Raw genomic sequence first — 14,907 nt, 5'->3', positions numbered from 1 at the left:
TACGAACCTTTAACTTTTTGTTGAAAGCAAGTGTACTCTACTCAGACCATTATGTCACAAACTTCTATACATCTAGGACATTATGTAAGTAATAGCTGAAAGAACTATTTGGACCAATATAAGTCACTTGTTTCTCTCAAACTCTCTTAAGAGCATAGCCAATGGATGATGACCAAAATATTTTGGTCATCAAATAAATAACTATTTTCTACTCTTTCAACTCAACCAAGACCAAAACCTATGACCAACAATGCCCAAATATCCTCAATGGTTGCCCAATTTTATTTTGGTCAACATAAATCAAAGCCATTGATTTTAATCCATCATGGCCGTTGGTTTTGGTTCGATGATACCAAATATTACCGTTAATTGCAAAATAAAAGAAGTAATCAGAATTTGTTAGAATTTTTGGCTTTATCTTCCAACATTCTTTACACGTGTCAAGCTAAGAGCATATGCCATGAAATGTAATTGGGTCGTGGGGACGACCGGGTCGCCAAACTCTCCCTCCCTATTTCAGCTATCTCTTTATTTTTTATAATATTTTTTTGCTTCCTCACGCCACGCAGCGTTCAGCCGCTGGCCCTGCTCTCACAATCCGAAAAACGTTGGCTTTTCTTTCCCTTGTCACTCTGTTTATTGGGTTTTACATACTTTACTTCATAACCTTCTTAAAGCCAATGGTGGTGTTTACTCGAGTTTATACTAAATAATCATATTTTTACGATTGTGACAAATTCGACACCTCTTGAATTGATCATGATCTTTACATAATATATTATGGCCATACAATTAATAATTTTTTTTGCTTGGCTAATCTATAGTCTATACAAAGGACCAAGTTTTAATAAGAACTTCCTCTATAATGACCTAACTTTTTTTGTCATAAAGGACCTTTAAGAAAAAGGTGGCAAACAAAGACCAAACTTTTTCTTTTGGCTGTGAAATGACTCAATGAGACCTTGACTTGATCAAAAGTTGTTCCTAGTTTGAACTTACCTAATCTAAATCTAAAGATTAGTGATGACTTCATCTCTACTTAAAAATATTCTAATTAGATTAAAAACCTCACCATGGCTAGACTTTAAATGACCTCGAACTGGAAGAAACCCATCAATAGTGATGTAATTTAATTTTTTTGCATCGAAAATGGCTTGATAAACCTTTTACAGAATATATAAAAACAAAATGACCTAACTTGAACTTTATCCAAACATAAAATAACTTATTATACCAATTAAGTATGGACTTGGCTCAAATCAAAATTCAACGGGAACTTGCCTTAATCAATTTAATCCCGATCCGACTAAAAAGACCCAACTCAACTCAATCCGACATGACCTGAGTGGATTAGATTCGAACTAGTGTACACCGATTTGAGTCACTTGACGGTGCTAGTTGTACAATTTATCAAAACTACGGAGGTGAATATTCTGAATTTCTGATGATGCATTGGCAGCCCATAAACACAATCCAAATTTGTAAAGTTGAGATCTTGAATCCTTGATCAGAACTTTCTTTTCTGAACACCTATTTTCTCACTCCTCCCAATTCGTCATCTTCAATCACGTTGTTCATCAGATTCATTACAAAATCAATTTCTGCTGCAATTCCTCAAAACCCCTCATTTCACATTCGCTACATTCACCATTTTTCTCTCTTATTTTCTGTCAATTCATAGTTTCAATCACAATTTTTTAATTCGAATCTGTCCGCATTATCCCAAACCCAGAATATATTCAGAAAAATAAATAAATCTTTACAAAAAAAATGCCGCCACCCGAAATTTCTCGGAGATTTTCCCTATTTGGGATCGGAGAATCGAGTAACAAACAAAGCTCAATTGGTAGAAATAGGGAAGAATTGATCCCAATTTTGAAGCTTGAAACCGACAAGAATGTGTATAGACCTGGAGATGAGGTTTTGGTTACAATCGAGCTTCAAAACCCTAGTGATCCAAGCAATGCCCATGAGATTACTAGCAGTTTTGAGCGTTCCCTTTTGTTAGAAAGGCTTAGTTTTGAGCTTAAAGGGGTCGAGAAACTTGATACTCAATGGTTTACTCCTCAAAAGTCGACACCGGGTTTGAAACAGAGAAAGGGTTTGTGCTCTTTCGCTCTCTTCCTATGTTAATTTTTGGTTCCATTATGGTATTCATTGGAAGTTTTTTGAAATTTTGATCATGTACATATTTTTTCTGCTATATTATTTGTTCTTGTGTTTTGAGTTGAGCTATATATGATGTTTCAATAGTATTTGTTGTTTGGAAGTTATTGGAGCTTGAGGGTTAGGCACTTTGGCAAAGGGCGTCTCGAGTTCCGGTATAGTATTGGGGGAGGTGATGGGGGAGGAGGCGAAGATGGATATGGTAGTGTTAGGGTAGTGGTGGCAATTGTCACTCCTTTCCGCGCTAAAAAATAGGCCATAATTTGGTTTGACCAGAAACTGATTTTAAGTATTGAGTTGAAATATCACAAGTTTCACAACTATCCTTCTCATTGCAGTTCACTACATTATCACCATTTCATAATTCATAAGTAGGCGGGTTTTTAGTTAATGGTACCATTAAGCTCTGAAAGTTTTAACAGAAATGGCAAAAATTATTATAATCTTCCTCCTTTATTTCCTATCCCCAAATTTCCCTCATACCAGTCAGTTGTTTGGTCTATCAAAAGGAGGTCTTTATGAAATGTAGTTTTCCTTGTTAGTCAACAACCTCATCTTTGAATGCAACAATTTAATTATAAGTTGCTTGAAATGTATCCTGGAGGAGAGAAGAATGCTAGAAAGATGGTTGTTCTCACATGTTTGATTAACTCTAAATATTTTGTTTTCTCAGGTGAGCATGTGTTCTTGGATTATTCTACAACGTCATTAGTTTCAAACCAGATCATTTCTTCTGGGGCTACTAAAAAGTGTGAGTTAATTCTTTAGTTGTCATCCCAATTCTCTTGGATAAAGATATTCTGTTCCAAAAACAGTAAGTTATTTGGTTAGTCTATTTTGATCTTTCTCATGTCACTCAAACATTGGCTTTATGAAATCTTTCTCAAAAGTATTTTTGTAGAACTCCTAATAGATTACGTATAGCTGAAAAATATATTTCTTATGTAGTCTCATATATTATAGAGGTACAATCTTATTATGAGGGTTTTGAAGAAAAAATAGGTTCTAAGGAGGTTCATTTCAAGTTTTCAACTCTAGTTAGTTGTTTATGTCCTTTAAGGTGGCGAAGGATAGGAGGAGAAGGAATTTGCTGCCGAGATGAATAATAAATTTGAAATTTCATATCGACTTTATCATACTACTTTACGTGGCATTATAAATGTGTTCTAAGGTTTAAAGGCAGGGAAGCAATTTTCATTTTTGTTCCAAAAGTACCGTTGGAGAGGGCAGAGGGAGGAGATGCATGTCCACAAAAATTAGTGTTGGCCAATGATAGTGTTGGCCAATGATAGTGCAAGCGGTTTATTAAGTTAGACAAACATGGTGTTTTGCTTTATGAGGAGCCTTGACAGCTGGAAAGGACCTAGTTTTCCCTCAAGTGGTAATATAATTTTACTTTGGTCTTGCTTGTCTAGTATCCCTCTATATTCCCTTTGTTAAAAAAAAATCAGTCTATTGTCTAAGATAAGATTAAGGGACTACCTTAAGAATGTGGATGATGAGAAGATTCATCCTGTTCACGGGGACTTGGAGTGTAGTCATTAAAAGGGAGATAAGTCATTTTGTGTCAACTGTCAAGCTTTCTGTCAGTAGAAAATAGAAAGAATTCTTTAATGGAAAGTATTCGCGGTGTGTCACTCTTGAAAAATATGCTTTGTGGAACAGAGTTATTTGGGTTAATCAAGAATAGTTGGGAAACGTAGGATTCCAGGCAAGCTATGACTCACACTGGTCATTTCTTACTGGTCAATGTTGTGTTGTAAATGGTTTACTGGATTTTGCAAATTTGTTCAACCATTTTACCTTTTGTGATGCACATGTTGTTACTTTCCTAAGCACGGAAAGGGGAACCTTCACTTGTGTAGAAAACTTTTGTAAGTCAGATTTCGACAAGGTTTCTTCTTTACTCAATGCCCATTTGGTTAAGTGGTTTTACATGTCCGAATATGGGATGAGTATGATGTTTTTGTTTGTTACTCGCATTTGCTTCGGGTCAATTTTCTATTAGGCTTTATTCTCCTCGGCTTAAGTCTCAGCAAAAATAAGTGAAGTTCCTCGAGAAAACAAAAGTCAAAAAAATAAATAAATGTAGTTCAATTCAGCAAAAATATATGTTCAGCAAAAGTTCAGCAAAAACAAGTTAATCTCAGTGAAGTTAAGTCAACAGGATTAGCCGAGGAGAAAACAACCTTACCCTTCTTTAAGGTATTGGATTCTCCCAATTTGTTCCCCTCGGCCCTCTCTCATCCTAAGGTCACACAACTTGTTAGATGGTGAAACAAAAACCACACACGTTTACTAACCTCCACTACCCCCCAACATAATTTACCGTACATTATCACTCTGCCTCAAATCTACACTCATTCCAGTATTAAGAGAAAGACTGCCCCCAATTGACCAGCATCCTTTACCATCGGTGTTACCGTTGTCAACAACCTAATTTTTCTCAGAATGGTCTTAGAAGACGTTGGCCAAAGACAGTCAAATTCGTTGCTGACATGTCCGGATTTGGTGATGCTAGTGGCCTAGTGCTACAATTGATCCATCGATGTCTGCAGGAGTGCAGGACATAGAGTGAGAAGGATGTTGAGATTTGAGAAGAAACCCCTCCACGGTGGTAAGAAAGAAATAGCAGGAGAAGATGAAATAATGGTTGGTTTTGATAATTTGCGTGTTGAATAGGTTTTGAAGTGAAACCAAATGGTACTCTGCTCATCGCTTTAACGAGCACGAGGGGATACGACTGATAAGAGAGAAGGGCAGGACCACAGAAGATAGGAATTTACCATTTTTTTTTCAAGCAACAGAGTAAAATAAATTCACTCTGTATCCCCCCTTGTTGAATCTATTCCGTTTCTTAATGAGGGTTTGGACCAAACAGCCCCTTGTGTCTTTTGACTTAAAATTCTGCTACTGATTTGGGATTGCGAATTCTTCTGTGTTTATTTTCTGATCGGTTTCATCAGCATTCTTTATCTTCTCTATCCCCCTTTATATATTTGTGCCACCTACCTGGACTACGTCATTGACTCATCATTCATATTCATTAGAACTTATGTTTAAGTGGATCTCTTTCTGTTTTTAGTTCATATTCAATCTGTCATCTACTGTATGCTAATTTCCTATTAGAAAACTGTCTTCACAGATGTGGTTCGGACGGTTTTGCCTAGCATCATACCACCATCGTACAGAGGGACAACAATTCGATACTTGTACTATGTTAGAAGCACTTTTGCTGGACAATGGTTGATACTGGAAAATGGCCACTCAGAGAGGGATCTGGCGCAAACTATCACTGGACTGGTTGGTTCTTATTACTTTTCTCGATTTTAGTGTGCTGAATTGATTTGTTCATAATACAGTTGTATTTGATAGAATTCTCTTGCGATTTTCCTGAGAGTGATAATGCAACGGTATATTGTCAACGAGGGAGACAGGGAGTATGTTTTTGTTTTTCAAGAGAACCTATGTTTGGAAATCCAGTGGGAAATGAAGTCATTAAGACAGTAGTTTGCTCACTCATGTTTAGTTTTCAACCCTTCAATTCGGGGCACTTGGACATAAAATGTTATCATATTTGCTTGTTTGTAGTTAGGTTACATGGTAATGTTTTATGAATATTTTGCGACAACATCCAAATTACAGGAAGCCCGTGTCCCCTTGCAACTTTGGGTTACTGAACAGGCGAGCGGATTACTAGTTGAAGAAGGTCAATTTGATGGTGGGTTGTTTTTATTCTCCTCCTTTACTAATATTTTTTTTTATTATTATAAATTAGCCTGGCATGTCTTTTATGCTTGTTAACACTCTCGTGGATCATCTCATAACCATGTCTAAGTTACTAATAAAAAAAAGTGTCACAGGCCTCTCATAGCTGACCTTTTTAGTTCTGTTGGTGTTTAAATTTAAGAATAAAAAATAAAATTAGAGCTTGCTGTCATGTAGTATAAGTTGGAACGAACTATTTTGTTTTTGAAAAAGGACTATTCTTAGATTGCTTTCTGAGCTGAAACTCTTTCATCCTTCTAAGTTCACATGGGAGGTAAGCAAACAACTGAACAAGTCTTATTATGTATCATCCTTTAGAGACTAAAGGATTAAGGATGCTCCTGTATTTACACGTGTTAAGTTTTTTTAGTATCCTGTGACAAGGAGAGTAATTTTCTACCATTGCATGCGATCATGATTCATGTCAGTGGCTCTAAGCTCGTCGGCTCAACATGTCCAGCTCTTACAAATTTTAGTTTATAGCTCCAGCCTCCGGCCTATCCTGTTTTAAAGCATCATCTATGTATGCTGTTTTATATTGAATTCAAGTTCGACTTTGAATAGTTCATTTTATGTTTGCTTTAGTTGCTATCATGTTATGAAATAATAACTAGTTTATCATGTTTCTAGGGATTGTTCCGATCCAGACCATTCAAACAGATATATACTGGAAAGAACTGGATGGGGACTCAGAGTGGGTAAGCTGATGAACCTTGTCTTTTCTAATATTTCATGTGATCTCTTGTATTCTTTTTCAAGGCAATTGGTGCTGTAAATTTCCTGGTGCCACTGATTGCTTTGAGAAATTTCTTCAGCTTGTGTTGAACCCAATAATGCTCGGACTCACCACTTTACCCTGTGCATCATCCTTTACAGTTGCACTCTCTCCCCATCTTAAGCGAACTTGTCAGTCATCCATCAGTTTGTTGGCCAGCCCGAAAACCGTGCATCTTACTTACTATTCTCTGATCTATAGTTTACGTCTAGACACCAGTTCTATATCTTGAGCCATGAGTCATCAATTGACCACAAGTAAGGGTAAAACATTAGTGTTTTCAATCTTTGAAGTAACAAGATACAGCCCGAAAACCTTGTATCTTCTGATCTACAGTCCATACAGCCATACTCATATACATATTGTCATGACTAATGATTCGACCTGTTTGCGGACACCGGATGTATTTTGGATTCAGGGGAATGGAAATGGATATGACACAGTTTTCAACTAGTGAAATTAGACTTCAGTCCTCCATATACAAAACGAAACAGCATCATCTCTCTGGTGCCGAGAAATCCCAGTTTTCCAGATTTAGGGACTGTATTCTAAAATTCGATCTGGAAGTTGATTCCTTAATTGACAAGAAGGGAGAAGAAAAGATTAGTTCCCTTAAAAAGGGTAGTACTATTATTGCTGTTGTTGGTGACAAGAGAGAGGGTGTTTAAAGTCGTTGCAGACCTGAGGAAGGTGAAAAGAAAGAAGTGAGATGGGTAAATGAGTTAAATAGGAAGGAGTTATATTCTTTCCTTTCTGTCATTCTTAATCATTTAATAAACTGAGACTTTTTTGATATCTATTTCACTATATTGCTATATCTACTAATCATTTTTCCTTTTCAAAAAAATTAAATAAAACTTGAAAAACTTATAAAAAGTTAAACCATTTTAAATTTCCGTGTCCACTGTCCGTATTTCAAATTTGGACACGTGTTAACCATATCCATGCATCTTCTGAGTACAATATTTTGGTGTCGATTCTTGGATCCATACTTGAATGCGGTACCCATATTTGAGTGCAAGCATTGTAGATGCAACCCAGGATGGGAAACCAAATTATCAATGTCTCAAGTAGGGGTCCGGACCGAAAAAGTGGGCCGGACCGGACCGAAGGCAATCGGTCCGGTCTCCGGGTCGAGAAATATCAATTTCTGGTCTTCGGTCCGGTCCAGACCGATTTTTCCTTAATAAAATATAATATAAACTATTTAAAAATTTAATTCTCTCCTTTAATATGTTATAAATATTACTCCCTCCGTCTCTTTTTGTTTTGTACGTATTCCATTTTAGGTGTTTCATTTTGTTCTTTACATTTCCTTTTATATTGTCACATAATGCATTAATATTCTATCAAAATTTGTGCCCAAATATTATTTTAACCAATTAAATCCATTGGACATTAAATATTTCTCATTTTCCCAATGTCAGATTTTTGATAAAAGTGAAAACATTATAAATAAACGTAATTTTTCTTGTTTAAATAAAAAAGTTGAGGAACCTCAATGCACATTAAATAGTCATTAAATCGCGTGAAAAACATCAAACGTAAAAAACAAAAAGAGACGGAGGGAGTACTATATTCTGAATTTCTGATATAATTTATTTTAGCTTCCAAAAAAGGCCTTAAACAATTGGTTTTTTATACATATTTTTTTCTTTTTTACCATAACTTTTAAGAAAAAATAAAAAATATGTACAAATAGGTCTATAACTGGTCCAAACCGGTCCGGTCTGGGTTTTGGACCGATTTTTTCGGTCTGGTCCAAGCATAATCGGTCCGGTCTTAGGGTCTTGAATTATCAAAATTTCGGTCTGCGGTCTGGTCCGCGTTGGTCCGGTGGACCGATGAACACCCCTAGTCTCAAGTGCCAAGTTGGTGGCAGAAAAAAGTCGAAGATCAGACTTTAGGACAGAAATGGAGGAAGGTGTTTGAGCCTAGAGGATCTAAAGGGTGATGATAAGATAAAAAGATTAAGAGTGCAGGGACTAGTTAAGAGTCAAAAGTTAGAGGTTTTCCACTTCAGACTCTTGGGTCTGTATATGAGCCCAAGCATCATAGGTCGACACAACTGTGATATGATTCGTTTCTTAGTTGTGATCTTTCTTTAAAGGTTAGGGCTAATGATATGTATGATGGAGCTGAGGAAGGCTATGATAGTTCGAGAGACGAAGTTTTATCTGTTTCTTCCTATAATCCTTCAAGAGACAGTCTTCATAAGTCATTTGGCAGTTCATTATCTCTACAAGGATCGACTTCAAGGTCCTTTAGAGAACCCTTGCATGCAGAAGCTGATGAAGTTCTACATAATTCAAATGGGGGTAAGCATTTGATTTTCTCCTTTTATAAGGCCTTTCAAGTTTTAAAGTGTTAATTATCCAATTGTTATAAAATGGAAATGTTTTCTCTCCTGCCAGATGTTTTATCATCCAAGAGTCCTCCTGTTATATCACCAAGACTGCAAAGAGGATATTCAAAAATATACTCTAAAGATGAAGATGAAAAGGGAGCGTCTTCTCCCGTCCGACCTACAGAATCTGCTGCATGTAATTGTCACACTTTCATCATGTCTCCTCTTTTAGTCCCTGCATTTCTTGGATTATTTGCCACGTTTTCTTTACATTCTAATTAGATCCAAACATTTTCTGCAGCAGAAGGCTGTATTCGAGGCAGGTCTTATAACATCAAACTTGATGATCAAGTTCTGCTCAGATTCTCACCCAAAAAGTCAGATTCAAATTATTATTTCAGTGATATGGTAAAATTGTAGGGAAGCATTGTGATATACTTACGTTTGTGCTCTGTTCAGATTTTAACTTATAGATTAACACTTTGGTTATAGATAGGTGGGACCCTTACATTTTTCCATGAAGAGAGAACAAGGAGGTGCCTCGAGGTAATAATTCTTCACAAATGGAAACATAATGAATATTAAGTCTGATGGTTTGCTGTGATACTAGAGTGTATATCTTTTGATTAGCTATGGGATTAATTGTCTTCCAGGTATCGATCACCTTGGAGATGTCGGAGACTATAAATCGACGTTCTGTCCATCCATCTCGAAGGAACTCCCCTACACTTACAAAGGTGAGCCTGTGTTTCTCAGACATCACTAATTAAAAGCCCATAACTTTTTAAGTTTACTCACAAGTCGAGGCACATGATTTTTTTATTTCTAGTCATATAAAGAATATGTTATTGAATTCTCCTTGTCTTGATTGTTAATTTGAAATTTGTGGAATGTCCTTCACTTCTTACAAAGTAGTTCGTCAATTTCTGATTTTCAACCAATTGTTTGATTATTGTATAATAACAAAATATCGGCCAATATGTCATTATAAACGATGGCATTTCCAGATGTCTAACAAATGTAACTCAGAGTTACCATTTTACTTAACTTCTCAACCCTCCTCTCTCCCAATTTCTTCTTTTGGATATGCATCTATCGGATCACAATTTATGTTGTGTACGTATCCGTGTTGTACCAGTTCCTTAGTCTTACTAAATTAAGATGTAAAATATTGGGGCTTTCCCAAAGGAGCTGGAGCAACTCAATTTGGTATTTGCAGCTCCTGCTAGTTCTCCGGTGATGGTGCTTGATGTTTGGTCTTGTCTTCCTTAGCTATCAATTGTTCCTTCTTCTCTCTCTTTTTAAATCTGTCCTCTCCTCCTCTGTCAGTTTGATCATGTTTGGTGGAATACTCAGCTGTGTTTATAATCTCAATCTCGGATTGCTGCTGACTATACTTACATCTAACCTTTAAGTGATTAAGATTTGTTGTTTTACCCACTCTATAATTATGGGAAGTCTTTCTCACTTTTCATTCTGTGATCTAAATATGTAGGTTCACAGTGATCATCATGAGGTTGTTGCTGACTTGGTGCAGACTAGCTTCCTCTTTTCCATTCCCATGGACGGACCAATGTCTTTTTCAACACCTCACGTGTCTGTTCAATGGGCTTTGCGGTTTGAATTCTTTACCACTCCAAGGAATATTGATTGGAGTAGGTAGGCTTTTTAACTTGTTAAGATTATGTTTAAGGGTTATCATTTTGCAATCAAATGCGGAGGTGATGGATATTCCGTTATTATATGCCTTTTGGAACTCGTATGCTGATGGGCAAAAGGCCATTGATACTTTTTTTAGACATTAAAATTGATGCTTAAATGTGAAAGGATAAGGCTTCTTCTCATGATAGATTCATTGTAGAAGAACTAGGGATGTCACATTTGAATCTAAGTATTATCTTGGTCTTAGATGTCTGACCATGCCACTTTGATATCTGTTATATCCCCTTTCTTGAAGGCGAAAGTTCGTTGTGAGGTAAGTGCTTTTGCATGGGCACTAGCTTTGGGTAGGTTCAACACTATGATTTGCTCCCAAAATGTAGTCCAGGGTTGGTTACCTTGCTGGACATTCGCTTCCCTATCGTGCCAAAATAATGTGAAATAAACAGAACCTAAGTCATGCTTTGTAACATTTATTTGACAATTAGTCCTTCACTTTGTTTAAGGTTTTCACCATGTGGGTTTCTTATCCTCCTGATGTACTTCATGTCTTTGTCTCTATTATTTATCAATCTTATTAAATTCATCTGTATATTCCATCTTTGCATGGAAGAATCTATCTTCTGTCACCTTGATCGTTTTGTCACACTATTGTTCTCAGGTATGATCACCCTCTTCTAGTTGAAGGAAGAGACAAATGCGAGTGGTGTCTTCCAATTACTGTACATGCACCTCCACCAGGAGCTGCAGCCGCTCACGCAAGAAGTAGAAAGAACCTCTCTAGTGAGCCTTTTTGGGTTCGTGATTGAAGGTAAAGCTTAAAATTATGTATCTCTGACCTTTTAGCAACCCATTCTTGCATTTGTTTTTATCATATGCTTGTCCTAGCATTTGTATGATAACATTGATTTTACCAGAGGTATCTTCTCTTTTAAAAAATTTTACCTTATCTTTTGGGTCCCATAGATGAAATGTACCTTTCTTGCAGTAGTGGTGTTCCGATCTTCGGTTGCTCTTAATTCTTTTTCTAGCCACTAGTTTAGGCAAAAGGTCTTGTGCGCACAAGGTGTACAATAAATTTATTGTACACCAAGATAACTTTTATGCAGTTTTTTATAACTTTAACCTACTTTTTTGCAACTTTTATATCATAAAAATAAAAAGTTGATAGATAAGCATTTTAAAAGGTTAAATGATTAATTTATACATTATTAGTGATTTTGAAGAAATAATTTTTATTCAAATGGAAAAATTTATCACTAAAAAATAGATAACTTTTACATATACAAATGTAACTTTTAAGCATTGTGAGTCAACTTTTACCCCGGTGTACAATATTTATTGTACACCACTTATAAACAAGAATTTGTGCTAGTCTAGGTATTTTTCACATAACAACGAGCTTCTAAAAAGGTTTGCGATCCATATCTATTTGTATGACACTGCATAAGTGGCCTCGTCTATGGTAGTTGAAAACTTGAAATGATGGTTATGCCTTCAATAAAGGGTTCACAAATTCTTATTTACAAGTGATGTACAATAAATATTGGACACCGGAGTAAAATTTAACCTAAAATGCTTAAAAATTACCTATAGGTAAAAGTTATCTATTTTTTTAGTGATAAAATTTTTCATTTTAATAAAAAAATATTTCTTCCAAATCACTAATATGGTATAAAATTAATCATTTAACTCTTTAAAATGTTTATCTATTAACTTTTGTTTTAATAATATAAAAGTTAATAAAACCATATAAAAGTTAAAAAAAACAGGTAAAAGTTATTTTGGTGTACAATACATTTATGGTACACCATTTGCGTGCAAGACCTTTTGTAAAGGTTAGGTCGGGTCAGCTCCTGATTAAGTACTATGTTAAGTACTTAAAGCGGGGTATTCTTATTAAAAGGTTTAGGTTGTAATTTGTGAAATCTTGTAGAAGACTCAAAACTTTCAGGTCAGTTTGGGCTGTGTTTTTCATGTAAAACTGACATAAACTATGGGGGAGGGGGGATTTTTTCTTGATCGGAAACTCAGGGAGGTAGGGGCGAATTTTAGGCGATGGTAATATGTTAATTTTTTTATCAACGAAGTTGTAGATTTGGGATGAAGTGCAGGGAACTGTTACTTGTATGACTTTAACAAGGGTGAATTGTTAAACCTTAGAGCATCAACACTCATGGGGAACCCATGACTTTCTCTCCCCTCATCTCATTGGTCCACATCACTTTCCACTAACTTTATCACATAACCTTCCCATTTCACAATTTCATACCTACATTCATTAACCTCCCCATTTACCTTCTCTCTCCTACTTTTCCATACCCCACTATCTTTTCTAATAAATAAGATTTATTATTAATTAAATCAAAATCTGTTAATTATAATTAAATAATTACCATTTAATTAATCGGATTAAATAATTAATTGTAGCTAGGACGTTAAAAAAAGCAGAATTTTTAATTACACTAATTTAATCGTTAATTGCCATTTGATCGTTAATTTAATAATTAATCGCGCTGATGTTGATGATAATTTTTATCATTGGAGCAAATAAATACTTAAATAATAAGATTTGTAATTTGGCTGATTGTGGTAGTGGGTCATGCTTGGGGACCACTAGCTTATTGGATGCTTCCCATATTATTTGCCTCCCCATTTCTTTTCTGATTATGAGATACATCTCACATTCATGGGAACCCTCCCTTTTCCATTTTTTCTCAAATGGGAAGGGTGAAATCCCATGAATGTTGATGCTCTTACAATTACTGTCCCAAACCTAAGCAAATGACAGAATGTTTACAGATTTATTTTCAGTCAATCGAACAACCAGATGGGGAATTGTCGGCATGGCTCAACATGAGCTAAGTAATTCTGCTGACGGTTCAAGTACACGTGATGTGCATAGCAATGCATATAGAAGAGTAAGAGGCGAAGCTAAGATGAATACAGCATTGAGTTTCCTTATGCAAAAGTAGACGACTATCACTGCAGGAAGTGTTATTGAAATTTTACTCATTATTTTTACCGGCTTGTATTTATACAGGAGATATTGATCTTACCATTATACATCTCTAAAATGAGAAATAAATTGATGTAATCGGTTTGTTTAGGGTTGATAATAGCTTGGTGTTTTGATCATTCTTGTGGATTGAAAACTGGTTTATTTGAGTTAATTTTGTACGGAGTATCTTTTTTCTCGACTCTACTGTAGAAAAGTACCACAATGGCCTTTTTCGTCGATATAAGTATTTATATATAGAAATTATGGAATACCTCAAAATATTATTTCTATCAATCTCTAATTCTCCATAGGATGTAAATTTTTTCGGTACTTATTAAGTGCACCTGAATGCAACGTGCACCTTTTTACACTGTGTGTCAAATACACTACGGTTCGTTTTTATTTTGGTATGACTTTTCGAAAAGAAAAAAAAAATATACAAAATATGATTTCCGTAATCAATGCACGTGACTCGGGAATGGATTTGTCACAAAGACTCGCAATAAACTGGTGAGTCGTGACGTAAAATACCAATTTTGGGCATCCGAAAATGAAATGTGAAAGATATCAAAATACCAAGTATGACTGTACGAGTATATCCAACTCGGATGAGATTCCATGAGATTCTTTAGGATTCCATTTTGATTCTCTCATCTTGAGAATTGGGATCTTCTCCTTTCTATTTCTAACTTTCCAAGTAGGGGTGTAAATGAGCCGAGCCGGTCAATAAACTACTCGGGCTCGGGCTCGTTTAAAACTCGTTCATGTTCGTTCATTTACTAAACGAGCCGAGCTTGAACAACTTTTGAAGCTCGCTTAATAAACGAGCTTGAACATGAATATATGTATGCTCGTTCATTTAAGTTCATGAACAACTTGTTCATTTATGTTCATGAACAACTCGTTCATTTATGTTCGTGAACAAGTTCGTCTAGTTATGTTATGTATCATATTTTACCATATATACATTTTTCAAATATAAATAAAAATCATGTTTTTGACTTTTGGAATCTATAATAGAATAAAAATATTTTGAAATAAAATTTTAATTGCTAAATTATTGCTCTTTGACTCTTTCTAAATTATTAGTTTGTTTATCAAATAAAGTAATGTATACTTTAATCTTTATTATTAGATATAATTATAATTTGTTAGATTTTCATGTGGTTATACTCTAAAGCTCGTTTAAGA

At 35.4% G+C, this 14,907-nt stretch overlaps 1 protein-coding gene across 1 annotated transcript; it reads left to right on the top strand.

The window, feature by feature from the left end:
- The first annotated feature begins 1,395 nt into the window (after positions 1-1,395).
- LOC110786151 (uncharacterized) lies at positions 1,396-13,915 on the top strand. Its single transcript, XM_021990690.2, has 13 exons — positions 1,396-2,101; positions 2,840-2,917; positions 5,312-5,469; positions 5,812-5,887; positions 6,565-6,632; positions 8,820-9,027; positions 9,124-9,252; positions 9,358-9,464; positions 9,549-9,602; positions 9,710-9,793; positions 10,552-10,715; positions 11,377-11,526; positions 13,518-13,915. Exons 1-12 carry the CDS (start codon positions 1,771-1,773, stop codon positions 11,522-11,524), a joined length of 1,605 nt encoding a protein of 534 aa, XP_021846382.2. The 5' UTR covers positions 1,396-1,770; the 3' UTR covers positions 11,525-11,526; positions 13,518-13,915.
- Positions 13,916-14,907: the final 992 nt, after the last annotated feature.

Source organism: Spinacia oleracea, chromosome 2 (assembly GCF_020520425.1).
Source record: "Spinacia oleracea cultivar Varoflay chromosome 2, BTI_SOV_V1, whole genome shotgun sequence".
Taxonomy (NCBI): domain Eukaryota; kingdom Viridiplantae; phylum Streptophyta; class Magnoliopsida; order Caryophyllales; family Amaranthaceae; genus Spinacia; species Spinacia oleracea.
Note: the sequence above shows the minus strand (reverse complement) of the source record. Positions and strands in the feature narration are given on the sequence as shown.

Excerpts from the sequence above, each read along its gene's own strand:
- LOC110786151 (XM_021990690.2), top strand. The coding sequence starts at position 1,771 with ATGCCGCCACCCGAAATTTCTCGGAGATTTTCCCTATTTGGGATCGGA. Across the intron at positions 9,028-9,123 it reads TCTACATAATTCAAATGGGG|ATGTTTTATCATCCAAGAGT; the intron begins GTAAGCATTTGA and ends CTCTCCTGCCAG. Across the intron at positions 10,716-11,376 it reads AGGAATATTGATTGGAGTAG|GTATGATCACCCTCTTCTAG; the intron begins GTAGGCTTTTTA and ends TATTGTTCTCAG.